Source organism: Mastacembelus armatus, chromosome 19 (genome assembly GCF_900324485.2).
Source record: "Mastacembelus armatus chromosome 19, fMasArm1.2, whole genome shotgun sequence".
NCBI lineage: Eukaryota > Metazoa > Chordata > Actinopteri > Synbranchiformes > Mastacembelidae > Mastacembelus > Mastacembelus armatus.
The window spans coordinates 2,023,483-2,038,052 of NC_046651.1; the positions used below are offsets into that span (position 1 = coordinate 2,023,483).

At 37.7% G+C, this 14,570-nt stretch overlaps 1 protein-coding gene across 1 annotated transcript; it reads left to right on the forward strand.

Moving 5' to 3' along the window:
- Window positions 1–3,041: 3,041 nt before the first annotated feature.
- Window positions 3,042–14,202, forward strand: c1qtnf1 (C1q and TNF related 1). The gene is made up of 4 exons (XM_026315887.1): window positions 3,042–3,304; window positions 6,009–6,148; window positions 7,406–7,530; window positions 13,152–14,202. Exons 2-4 carry the CDS (start codon window positions 6,009–6,011, stop codon window positions 13,700–13,702), a joined length of 816 nt encoding a protein of 271 aa, XP_026171672.1. The 5' UTR covers window positions 3,042–3,304; the 3' UTR covers window positions 13,703–14,202.
- Window positions 14,203–14,570: the final 368 nt, after the last annotated feature.

The following is a 14,570-nucleotide window of genomic DNA, read 5'->3' on the forward strand; positions in this document are numbered from 1 at the left end:
TCTGTGTATGTAAAAGACAGATTTTATTTTTAAGGCCACATGCACAGAATGTGTTGACCAGAAAAACATTTTTTTGGATGAAGTGTCCAGTCTGGATTCAAACTAATGTTGACATATAGTGGATGAACTGGTGATAGCCCTGAAGGGATTTCTCAACTGAAGCATTTTTACGTAAGATAGGCTACCATTAGAGTTATCTTGATGTACCGATCATAGCCTGATCACAAAACATCAGAGATCTGACAATGTGAGAATCCACCTTGGCAACAGGAAGTTGAGTCCTTGTTAACTCCCTGCAATGCTGACATCAGGGGAAAACTGAAATTGCTGAACACTGCATTGGAACCACTTTCACTGTTGTGAACAGGTCAGAAACTGTCTATGAATTTGTGCCAAAAAACACAGAAGGGCCTGAAAAGCTTCTAAAATATAACAGACAAGTTGTTTATGCATCTGGAGGTGGAGATAAAGAATAAATGCCTAAAATTAAGGAGGAAGTAGAATATTACACATATCTCGTTATGATCAGCCTCAAGATGAGGCAAAGGTCATACAAGTTGAGCATGGGCAATACAGCATGGATTTACAAGTAGTTTACATTTCAAGAACAGCAGAATCTGAAGCATCTGCATAAGATGACAAAACAAATCCTTCCCTGACAGTGAAAAAAACTAACTTCAGCATGAATGTTTGTACACCAAATCCTGAAGCTCCAAAAGTTCACCCAAAGAATGTGAAAAATGGTCAGACCAGTCAAACACAGCACTCACCTACAGATGACACTGTGACTATGGGAACTAATATTGCAACCACTAATCAGAGTAGAGAGATAAAACAGAAAGGGGTGGAGGAAAATGCAAATGAACAAGAGCAAGGAAACACAGAAGGCAGTGGGTTTGTCCATGATTAGGAAATGTAGTTGCGATGCTAAGAAATAGAATGGCTCCTAAATAGTGAATTTAGCCAATCCATGTTCCTCAAGGGCCAGTACCCCGCTTGTTTTCCAACTAAGCTCTAGTAATGTTTTATGATTATACAGTTTTTTCTTTTATTCATCTGATTCAGAAAAGGAGCTAAAAAGTAGAGGATTTACCTCTAAAATGTAGTGAAGCTGACATATGACATGGTAGAAATGGAAAGTACCAATGCCTCAAAATTGCTCTTGAGTACATGTACTTTAATAGAAATATACTTTTAAACTTGCTCATGTGATAACCAATGAAGTAGCTCCAACAGCTGACAAAGACTGTGAGGCTGAAAGGTCTGTGACATGTAACAACGTGATAGTGTGTTTTAGATTATTTTAGCAAAACATTGTTTTCATTGTTCCTAACGTTGCTGCTCATCTTATTACAGTTTTATATGACACTAAGTATTACTTTTATAACAATATCATATTAATATGAACGTGTACACAGAACAATAAAATAACACAAGATGATTTTCTGACATGTGGGGATATTGGAGGCCATAGCTACAGTGTCTGAATCTTGGGGGGGACTGAAAGAATGCTTTGATGACCCACCCTCCTCTCCAGAGAGAGCCTATTAATTCCACAGATAATGGCCTACTCTCATACACTCATATGCTAAAGGTACTCTCAGTTTAAGAAAATGTAAAAAAAGTGAGCAATCTGGTTGAGGGAACAGTGTATCTCACACATTAGATCCACATCAACATACATTCCAAAAACAGCAGTTTAACACATCCCCCTTGTTTTTATTTCCTGCCTCCATGGCTGTTTATGCTGGCTGAGAAAAACTTTCAAATGGAGGCTGTGACCTGCTATGCTCTTTGTCCCTGAAGATAGATTTTAGGAAAAATGTCTTTCTCTAACAAACAATGCTCCTGAAGGAAGCTTAGACACATGCAGTCACATGCTTAGTCATCTGCTATTAGCAAATTAATAGTGTAAACAACAGACATTAGTCCTCTCTAAACTAACAAACAAATAGATATAACTATTTTAATGCTTCATCGGGGTTAATGTTATGCCCCTGTGTCATGAGTTGCTGTCAGATTGCACAAGTCTATGACATCACTCCTTTTAAACCCAAGCTGACAACAATCATCCCTTTCTTCATCTCTGCCACTCCCAACAATACAGCCTGCATTTTAGTTTTGAGTGTAACTCACTACATCTCAATATGTGCAGAGTGTGCTGGTTTATCTCTCCAAATGCACGTCTTATAGGTCACCAGGCCACATCTTCTTAGTAAGATGGCAGGTTAAAAAGTGTATGGTAAAACTTAAGCCAATTTAAAGATGTTTTTCCTTTGGAGGAAATAAGGTACCCACGCACCAATATATTTCATAATTTGAACAGGTTTTGTTATAACAACAAATAAGACATAATTACTTACAGCAATAGGTGATATAAGCATGCATGATAAAATGTATTAGAATGAATGTCCTGCCTAGACTTCTATTTCTTCTTTAACTTTTGCCAATTTTGTCACTAAAAATATGTTTGCAACAAACTTGTTAATTTCCAGGTTTATCCAGCAAGGCAGGTGCCCCTGGTTAGATTCCAAATCTTTCACCCATCAAAAAAACTGGGTGATTCAGGCATTACTGGTGGGCATTACCCTATATTTGAATTACTCAGTAAGTATGATTCAACCTCCCTGTGGACCCTTGGGTAGTCAGGGTAGATCCTGAGGCAATAAGAGATTGCAAAAAAGAATTATTACATATACTTTACTGGCTGCAGTGGTCTCCACTGAACTAGCTCAAGAACAAATCTACATCCCCAGACAGATGGTAGGCAATAATTAATGGAGAATTTACAAAATTAAAATTCACAGAGAGATTTGGCTGAATGCAATAGGGCTGGCCCTAGAGGGCTTACTTTAGGAACAGGGATAATGGAAGCTTAAGTGATGAATTTATCTGAGGTGTATTTGTTCTTTTCATGTACAATATTCTCGATCCCGAGACATAAAGCTTCCGCTGTTCTTAGTGTCCTTTCTTTTTGTTCTGTTCCTTACCACACACATCTATTTTTTCTCTTATGTGTTTTTGTTATTTTCCCCTTAGGAGCTCCTCCTCCTCAGAACCATTAAGCTTTGCTTGCTTCTCTTTCTGTCAGTTCGGCAGTTTTTCTATTTGCTCCTTCTCATCTCTTCCACTTGTTTGAAGGAACAGGACATTCTTACAGACAAAAAAAAAGAATGACCAGACGAGGAATAGAAGGGACAACAACCTAAGAAAGCAACCAAGGACTGCAGAAGGGAGGGATACAGACTAGGAAAAACCAGAATTTTCATTGCCAGAGGAGAAATACTGGACTATAACGGCAAAAGTAAGAATTCTATTGTTTTCAAAGAACTTTCTCTAGGTAAACAAGTCAAACACTAGCTGTGGTTTGTTGGTGCAACAAAGTGACTGTACTGAAGCCGTTAAATGAAACAAGATCAAGGCATGTTGGCATCTGGTTGTTCTTGCTGCTGTTCTGCTCTGACATAGAGCTGGCTAGCACACAATAAACAAAAAATTCCGTTCACTATTATACATGTCCAAACACATGCACTCACTTAGCTCCTGCAAAATAAACAGCAACCCATCTGTTACTCACGCTCAGCTTTTGTTGAAGCACCAAGTATTTTTTACAGCACCAAGCAAAACAAATCTTGAACTACAGCTCTCAACTGCTCCATGCATGTCAGCAGCTCCTTTATTTTATAAAATGTAAGCAAGTCCACTGGTCACTAAGTTTTGCTGTTGTATTTGATAAGGCAGATAATGATTATTTTTACTTTGGTGGCTTGAGTTGTCTTATTTCTTAGAAGCACCCTGTTTTCATTGTATGGAGTATTAGGCCTGAGTGAATTAGAGTGTTACAGTATTTATTATTACAATAGAGAGGGTTGCTGGGTGTCAATGAAAAGACTGAATCTCCTCAGACACTGCTTCATCCTAAAACAGCAATTTTGTGGGAATGCTATTATTCCCAGAGTACCAGCTGACATTCAGCCCAGTCCACTTCTTTGGGGACTAATGACAAACAGGTGAAACTAATCAAACTAACAAACACAAAGGTACCCAAGATCAATACAGGAGAAAACAGGAAACTAACCAAAATAAAAGTCAGACCGATAACAGAAACCTAAGATCATAACATTTCTTTGAGCTGCTGGTATGAGGTTTGAACATTGTTATGGGTATGCTTTAAAAGTGTAGTCTATGATATGTGTTTTATGTTTATGCAGGATCTTTATATGAAATACGGTAAAGGAAGTTAAGATGTTTTGAAGTATTGTAGACATACTTCTGAAAGGTATTGTCTTTACAATATATTTTTTGGAAGATCAGCTGTATACATGAAATTAAAGTTGTTTTCAGGTTATTTCCTAGGTTGCTGTGATTAACTAACATTAAAATGGTGCCTTCTGTTACTTCCTCTAAAAAGAAGCTTAAAACACATTTTTATAAGCTTGCACATGGTTAATTTTATTATAAGATCTTGTATCCTTTTATTTTATTCGTTTTACAATTTCTAAACTATCATTCTATTTTACTTTTATCATTCTAAATCTAATTATGATCGGCTTATGGCTACATTTTAAGTTGCTTGTATACATATTTTTACTGTTTTATATTGACTTTAATTGTTGTATAGTGTATTGAGACTTTTGATGAAATGCATTTTATATACATTTGAATTTAAATTTGAAGCAGAAAGTAGGAAGCACATATCCTTTGGCAGACCTCACAAGAAAAAGGGGTGTCTACTAGGGACTTTGATAACATCAGCACCCTCACACACAGCCATTCAGGGGACCACGTAAATGACTTTTACCTGCAGAGGCTGAACCGTGCAAATACTCAAGATCAAATTTACTTAATCACAATCATATGAGGCCTTGAAATCTGAAGCTTCATTGATTGTTGGCCAGACAAGGTCTAGACTGACTCCAAGCTACTTCAGGAAGCCCTCAGTGAACTCTGACCTGAATTCACTGACCTTGAATGAGAACAAATCAGAACTCTTTACTACAAATGCCTCTTGTGAGCACTCTCTGGTTCTAAAAGTGAACTAGACAAGGAGCAGGATCTTAAAAGCTCTCTGTGTCAGGTCTCATGGTTTGCCTTTGCACAATGACAAGTCAGTAACTGTGTGACCTAGCTGTAAAGGCAGTTAACAGAGGATGCCATCTGAGAAGACACCCAAGACCATGACAATCCCAAGTGTCACAGTACCAGCCTCAGACTTACAACATCCATCCTCCAACTCACTCATCATCTGGCCAAAACTAAGCTCTGCCAAGTAATGTAATTCTAGGAAAAGAAACACTACTCTGATATACCAAAATCAAAATTGCAACATGAAACTCACTGGAATCCCAAAGGCTCTGTTCCAGACACTGCATTTCCAGGGTCTCCAACCGCCGCAGGTTTCAGATGAATCCATGAAAAGAAACTATGAGATAAACCATAGGAATAAATGAAACCAGAGGATAATCAAATCTCCAAGAATGCTACAAGACTATTTCAAGTCTCAAGGTCAGCCCATGCTTAAAGTTACTGACAAGTGCACACCTGGTGACACTGCTTCCATATCAGACATCTCCAACCAGAATGTCACAGAGATAATTAAGGAGTCACTACCAACCTTGCAAGAAGAAGAGGCCCAGTCCAACCAACCCTACAAGCTTCAGATTCAGTCCTCCAAGAGCAGTTCACCTTACGCTGTATTGAGGTCAAGAAACCACAACCACAAATATCACAGGTAGCAGATACTATAGACCTATAGCAGATCATAAGTCAAAACCTCAACAAATTCTCTACAAAGATTTCTTTGCCTCTTAGACTTGTAACATGACCACTTCCATACTTCCATACTTTTAGGCAAGGGTGACCTTAAGGTTAGAATTTTAAGAAGCTTTTGAGAAGTAATGTGAACACCTAAACATTTGCTAAAACGTCAGTTATTTTTCTGGCTTAACCAAAGTGTTAGTTATGTGTCTATGATGTATAATAAGGAACACGGTTCATTTGTATTGTAGATGACTACTGCCTTTGTGTGGGCTCTACTGCTTCTCTGGGCCTGTCTAGTGGTCCCCTACCAGACTTCTTATGATGAAAGAGAAGGTCCAGACCCCAGTCATCATCAAATGGACCGAAAGGGCTACCATCAAAATACTAGGTATCCTTTTAATGCAGCCTGCCTGGTGCATACATTTGCAGTTCCACATATACTAGAGGAAAAGAATACAACTCAAATGTTATCCAAAAACCACAACCAGCACCCACCTGATGGGTTTAGCTGACGAGAAAGATGACAAAGACTCACTGTAGAGTATACCCTCTATTACACTGCTCAGTGAGTGGGAGTTTATAGAGACAGTTTAGCCTCAGTTGAGCCAACATTTTATTTATGTTGTGAAAAGGTTATATTTTAGGAATCAACGAGTAAAATAATGTGTTAGGTTAAGAAGTGTCTGAAGTCTGAACTTACAGTAAAAGTACCAAAAGCTGAACAACAAAGTGTGGATGATACAACTGACAAGAAGTCGAGAATGAAAAATTAAAAATTAAGAAATGGTTTGACATTAATAGGTTGTCCATAAATATAGGTAAAACCAAATTTATGATTTTTAAAAAACTATCACTGTGTTACATAAGTTTAAAGATTCCTTAAATGATAATGCATTGCATATTTTCTATAAGTCACTGATTGTTCCATATCTGACCTACTATGTTGAAGAGTGGGGAACTGCATGTAAAACTTAATATCAATCCAATCCTTCTTTTACAGAGGCGATCTGTGAGAGTTATTAGTGGAAGCAGCTACAGGGATCCTACAAACTCTAAAATCTCTGTATTTATACAGCTAAATTTACTTAAATTTAACAAATTAGTAGAGTACAGTATTTTGAAAATTATGTATAAAGCACACCAGAAAGTTCTACTCACCAACATTCAGAACAGATTTATAAAGAAAGAAAGCAATTATAATTTAAAAGGAACTGAGATTTTGATAAAAAACTGATTCAAAACTGCAACAATGGAAAGATGTATTTCAATAAAAGGAGTGAATTTATGGAACAATCTTAACAGTGAAATTAAAAACTCTACAAACATTAATGTATTTAAAAAGACCGTAAAAAACATTTTGATGAAGAAATATAAAACTGCAGAATAATCTGCAACTCATTAATCTACGTTTCGTTAGAAACATTGAAAAGTGGCTGTGATATAGCTTTTATGAATTAAACTGTTATTGTTTTTTCTGTAAAAGGGGGCAGATATTACGTTTATACTTCTGCTTCTTTTCATTCACAATTTTTTTTCCTCTGTTTGTTCTTTTATATTGTATCGCTTTTTAAATGAATGAAATAAATAATGAAATGAAAAAATGCCTATATTTCACTCTGCTGCATGCTTTGGTTTGGTTGTAAAGACTCAGGGAGGTGAGGGAGTGTCAACGATGCTGTGACCCAGGAGATGAGACTCCCCATCAGTTTTCCAGCCAGCAGTACTTAAAATACCAGATAGTGCCACAGATCAACATCACTCTACTCAAAGGTAAGGTGACACAATACACTAGAATTCCACAGTATATGTCTATATTAAATACACATCTGAACTTATGTTGCCTTCTGTAAGCTTACACTAATATATAATTTTACAGTGGATAAAATCATATTTAACAAATAGAAAACAATGCGTACAGATTATGAGACCTCTGATGTCGTTTATAATCATATAGGTGTGCCCCAGGGATAGACTTTGGTTCCACTTTTATTCAGTTTATACATAAACGATCTGCCTGATTTCTGTTCTGCTGCAATCTGTCAATTATATGCAGAAGATACAGTCATTTACTTAGATGCAAAAAACAAGCAGCAGGCTGCAGAGAAGCTATCATCTGCAATGGTATCAGTTTCTCAGTGGTTAAAAACTGTTTACATCTCAATATCAGTAAAACTGTATGCATGTTCTTTTCAAAGTCTGCCAGTAGAGATCTGGATCCAATTCAGTTTCAATTCAGTTTATTTGTATATCTCCAAATCACAATTTAATCATCTCAAGGCACTTTACAAAAAAGAAAAACCCAACAAATCCCTTATGAGCAGCACTTGGCGACAGTGGAGAGGAAAAACTCCCTTTAATGGAAGAAACCTCCAGCAGAACCGGGCTCAGTTTGGGCAGCCACTGCCTCGACCGGTTGGGGTGAGTGGATAGAGGACAGAGAAAAGAACAGCAACAATAAATATCAAATAGTCACTGCAGGTTGGTGGGGCCAGCAACTGCACATCAGCAGTATACAGCTCCAGGACCAGGGACACCTGCACAAGGTACAGAGAGAGGACAGATAGAGAGAGAGAGAGCATAAACTAGGGGAGAGAAAGAGAGAGCACAAAGTTAGTGACATTCAATTGTGGAATTTACATGTGAAGGGGGAGAAGAGGAAGAGAGGAGAAGGGAAGGGAGGGGAGGGTTAGGGTAGGGGAGCTCAGTGCACCGATGGTCCTTGGGCAGTCTAGGCCTGTAGCAGCATAACTAAGGGCTTGTCAAAGAGGAAGGTTTTAAGTCTAGCCTTAAAGTACAGAGAGTGTCTGCCTCCGAACCCAGACTGGGAGCTGGTTCCACAGGAGAGGATCTTGATAGCTAAAGGCTCTGCCTCCCATTCTACTTTTGGAAACTCTGGGAACCACAAGTAGACCTGCACTCTGAGAGCAAAGTGCTCTATTGGAATAATATGAGGGTGAGGTGTTTGAGGTATGAAAGAGCTTCATCATGAAGGGATTTGTACGTGAGGAGAAGGATTTTAAATTCTATTCTGGATTTTACAGGGAGCCAATGAAGAGAAGCTAGTATAGGAGAAATATGATCTCTCTTGCTGCAGCCAGAGTCTGGACAATAACTAGTGTCAGGACTCTGGCTGCAGCATTTTGGATTAACTGGAGGTTTTTTGTGGAGTTACTGGGACATCCTGATAGTAATGAGTTATAGTAATCTAGCCTTGAGGTAACAAATGCATGAACTAGTTTTTCTGCATCATTTTGAGACAGGATACTCCTAATTTTGGCAAACTGCATAAGTGAAAGAAGGTGGTTCTAGAGATTTGTTTTATGTATGAATTAAAGGATATATCCTGGTCAAAAATAACTAAGGTTTTTCACAGTAGTGCTGGAGGCCAGGGCTATGCAATCTAAAGTAGCTATATTTTTGTTTCTGAGGTTTATAGGCCCAAATATAATAACTTCTGTTTTCTCAGAGTTTAAAAGTAGAAAGTTATTAGTCATCCAGGCCTTTATGTCCTTTAGACACGCCTGAAGTCTGGCTAACTGGTTTGTGTTATCAGGTTTCATAGATAGATAAAGCTGAGTGTCATCTGCATAGCAGTGGTAATTTATAAAGTGCTTCATGATACCGTTGCCTAAAGGAAGCATGTATAAGGGGAACAGAATCGGTCCTAGAACAGAACCTTGTGGAACTCCATAGCTAACTTTTGTGCGGGTGGGAGGTTCATCATGGACCTGAACAAATTGGAATCTGTCTGATAAATAAGATTGGAACCATTTTAACGCTGTTCCTTTGATTCCAGTCACATGCTCCAGTCTCTGTAATAAGATGCTGTAGTCGATGGTGTCAAACGCAGCACTAAGGTCTAGCAGTACAGAAATGAGTCCATTATCTGAGGCTAAGAGAAGATTGTTAGTGACTTTTAACAGTGCTGTTTCTGTACTATGATGTGCTCTGAATCCTGATTGAAAATATTCGTCTATAATTATAATTAATTATAATAAGACTCCTGGATCAAGACTAGGCTTTTTAAGTAGGGGTTTGATTACTGCAGTCTTAAAGGCCCGTGGTACGTAGTCTGATACTAGAGATAAATTTACTAAGTCTAACAGAGATGAGCTAACTAATGGGAGGGTGTCTTTAAGCAGTCTAGTCAGGATGGGGTCTAAAAGACATATTGAATATTTAGATGAAGCAACTGCTGACGTGAATTCAGAGAGATCTATGGGAGAGAGGTCTTACAGATGATTCAAGAGCTACTGTAAAAGAAGATTCATTTATGGCAGCTATAGGAAGCATCTGATGAATTTTATCTCTAATAGTTGTAATTTTATTTGTAAAGAAACTCATAAAGTCATCACTGCTGAGAGCTAAGGGAACAGTGGGCAAAGTACGAGCTGTGGTGTAAGAATATAAATACTTAGGCATTGTCATGGACTTGCATCTGTCATCCAAAACACGTTAAAGAGTAATAAACAAAATAAAACTTAATTTGGTGAACTTTAGACACATTCAAAATAATCTAACAACAAACTTTTTGAAGTTATACCTAAGTGCTACTATCCTCTCTCATATAAAAAATGTCCCACGCGCTGGACCCAGACAAGTAGGACTACATCACTGTCCATAGAAAGACTATAAGCAGACCTTGAAAACACTGGACAAAAAGTTAAATTCACACTATCACTGTAAGATTTTGAGCAAATATCATTTTTAACTTGCGAAAATATGTTTACTTCAGATATATTTGCAAAATTCTGCATGGTTTGGCTTCACAACCATTAAAAGAGTTTGTTCAATGAAATCCAAACACCACAACAAGAGCTGCTAGCAGAGGAGACTGTAAAATCCCATTCAGGAAAATTTCCCTTGGACAGTCCCTGTTTTCAGTCCTTTCCTCACATTCATGGAATAAGGTACCAACAGAACTAGGATTCAGTAAATCTATTAAAACGTGGCTGTTGGATAATCAATGCAACCTGGACTAATGTGGTTTTAAACTAACAAATGTTTTATTTCTCTGTGTTCTTTCCTTCTGTCTGCTGTGTCTGTGCTCTATGCTTCATGCATATTGTGGGTTATATTGCTTGTTCTAATTTTTACTAATCTGCGCCAACATTTTTTACTACTTTTTAGTGTAATGTCATTTGTAAGTCTTCAGGTTGTCTGTTCATGCGCCTGCTAAATGTCCTTTTCCTTTACCATCAACCTGCCATGGGACTGCAGATAAAAATTAGGCCATGTGGGTAAATCTGGCACATTTACATGCTGGACTGATGAACACGTGTTAATCAATGTGCATTGTAAATAAACATAAACATAAACCATCTCAGTGTAGCTCTCATGTCCACATGGTGTTCTAGGTGTGGTCTTGTGATGCCAGATCATTCTCCAGTTATATTAATGAAGTAAAAAAAATCAGAAACATAGAGATTTCTAAATGGCAATGTCAAAACAAAAAGCATCAATTTTAAATCCTTTTTTTAATCATGATGAACCTATAGAAAATTTAACCAAATTTAACCAATAATTTAAACCTACAGCTTCCCTCAGCATAGCTGAGCTTTATTTGGAGTTTCATAAAACTAGTCAAGGCAACTAATGAATGCGGTAAAGGTGGACCACAGGACAATACAAATGCTGCAGTGTATCTAAATAAAGTCTCTAACAGAAAGTTGTCAGGAGTCAGGATATACCACAACACTTGGCAGACATTCTTTCATTCCTTCTGCAAAGGATGAACTGTATTGGGTTTGGTGATCTCTGGCTTTTGAGTTGACACTTTGAGATTTTACTGCTTTGACAACAGCATCAGGTGATGAATTGTATGCACTGGTAATAAAAGTGTAACCTGGGCCAGGAAGTTGTTTTAAATTTAAAGGATTGAGCATACAAACCATGTGGCTTCTATACAAGAGGGTTTATGGAGGCACTGACAAATTTCCTGTGGTACAAGCACTTGTTGGTACAGAATTAGGACCAAGATGTTTTTTGCCAAGTGTTGCAGAAAGAGTAGAGGATGATGGAAATGTACATACTAGCTTAATGCTTTGTGTAGCTGTCTGCCAGATTATTATGAATAGCACCTCCAGATGTTATGACTTGCCAGTCACTATGTGCCAATAGTATCAGCAGTGAAAGTCCCCTGAAGGCCACAGTCAGTAAAGTCAAAGCTTTGAGGTGCATTTTTTCATAAGCAGCAATGCATGTTATGAAATATTGTTTTGGAACCCCGGTTTTTCAGTAGGCTCTAATATAGATTAAATTAACTCTAGGTTACAGATCACATTGATACTCATTGCATACAGTACCTGACATTTACCACTGATAATGAGCTATGAGTTTTTGCCATCCAGTAGAAATTAACAATCTGAGTTTTGCACGTAGTTCACCAAATGGGAATTCAATAACAATATAATATAATAATATAACAATATATTAACAATAATTTGATGGAATTAAAGGTTTATTCAAGGATAAACTAAATTTACTGGATTTTATTACAAATGTTTCTGCAGAAACTGAAATATTTTTTTCATATCTCTGACATTAGTGTGGGTTATGACTGCTCATTTTTATATTTACCAGTACCTGTTTCTTGGATGGCAAATTGACTGCTGCAGTTCTCAGATTACTGCCTCTATTTTTAATCTGATGCACAATGCAGAATGCAGTCAAGAGTCTGATGCTTCAGGAGCATGTAAAGTGTATTTATGGCACAACTGGAAATAACTAGAAATGGGGTGGAACCAGAAAAATATATTTTACCATAGATTATAGATGACAGTGTTAGAGCTTGAGGTAATAAAGGCCAATCACATTCACTTCTTTATTTGTAACTGAACATAGGACTTTCCCTTTGATGATAGTTTCTCCCAGGGGAAACTTAATGTTGACTGTGATGTGCAGCGCTGCAAAAATAAATGCAGCAGCTCAAATATAGTAGAAACACAGAAGCTGAATAATGTTTTCTTTGTCATCCTATTTATCATACAATGATACTTAATAAGTTTGCATAAAATATGATGCCATGTACAATGAAAGTGCTCTTTATTTGAAGTAGACACAACTGAAGTGATCAAAACATCAAGTTGGTCTAAAGCACAAGGAATTTTTTCTGTTATTTTTGCTACAGTACAGTGCTTGTTGAGCAACATTTAACTAGCACTTCTGCTTTGGGTAATTGTGGTTTAACAGTACACTGTTAGAAACTGCAAATGGAACAGACACCTACTCCCTTAGATGACAGTAAAGAGTCACCAAAGTGCTACGCACTCACAGAAAAATAGATCCCTGTAAGTGATTGTATTTGAAAGACCTTATCATGAATGATTGTATGTATGCAAATGTTTTACTCCTACCATATCCTTTAGCATGACTCTTTTTGCTGCTCCTAGGAGAAAAAGGTGATACTGGTGAAAGAGGACCTTATGGTAAAACAGGCAGAGCTGGTCAGATGGGTCCTCCTGGTCCTAATGGCATAAAGGGCAGTAAAGGCAGCATGGGCCTCCCAGGTGAGACCTGTAAGTCCTACTATGCTGCCTTCTCTGTTGCCCGCAAGAAAGGTCTCCACTCCAACGACTACTACCAAACACTGGTGTTTGACACAGAGTTGGTTAACCTCTATGGTCACTTCAACATGTTTACTGGTAAGTTCTACTGTTATGTACCTGGCATCTACTACTTCAGCCTGAATGTGCATACATGGAACCAGAAGGAGACATACCTACATGTGATGCACAATGAGCGAGAGGTGGTGATCCTTTACACGCAGCCCAGTGACCGCTCTATTATGCAGAGCCAAAGCCTGATGCTGGAACTTGAGAGAAATGACCAGGTGTGGGTCAGACTTTTTAAAGGCGAGAGGGAAAACGCCATCTTCAGTGACGAATTTGACACTTACATCATCTTTAATGGACACCTGATTAAGCCCAAAAATGAGTTGTAAGTAGGAAGCCGGACATGTGTTAGCTGGCACCTAATAAGGCTGTATAAATGTACAGAAATGCTCTGAAGCTACTTTAGGGTACTATTATCAAACACATTTCTATAAATACTGATGGGAAGGCTGTCAATAACAAGAGCTGCTCTTGTACTTGCTGAAGCAATGATGATTACTTGGCAAAAAGTCAGTGTATAAACGTAAATGTTAAAGGTGTTTGAATGACTTAATTTAACCTGCTGGGACCTATTCTACCTTTATGGCCAACACCATTCAGCAATCAAATACTCAGCATTGATATTTAGCATTGTTGTCCGGCTGAAATGCCCACGAGTTGGTTAATGTTGCTTTCTCAATAAACACAGGAATAAAGTCACAAGATACATATATAATACAAGATTATAGGAGACAAAAGGTAGATTCTATATTAACAAATCTACTGAACATAACTAAGTGTAATGTACAGGAAAAAAAACTGTAAAAGTATTAAAGGCTAGTAATTCTACCATTATGACATTTTTTCTTGAATTTCCATTTAGATGCTCTGCTCTTTGCATTTCCTTCCTCTTATGAAGCATTTGTGCTTATCTTATAGGAATACAGGAGGAACCACACAGTGGGACCACATCTGAACCGCTATGAATTTTTAAAAAGGGATTTTTCACACTAGAGCCCATTAAAATGAGCTCATAGGTTTAACGTTTAAGGCTTTTAAAAACCATGATAAATCTCTGTGAAAACACGACACAGTCACACAACAGTCAGACATGATTACAAGCTCTATTGCTAGAAAAGGAGCATTGCAACCTGTTTACTCTGTTTTTAGACAGTACAGTGTATGACCTGTGACCTGTATGTACAGAAAGTCAAACTG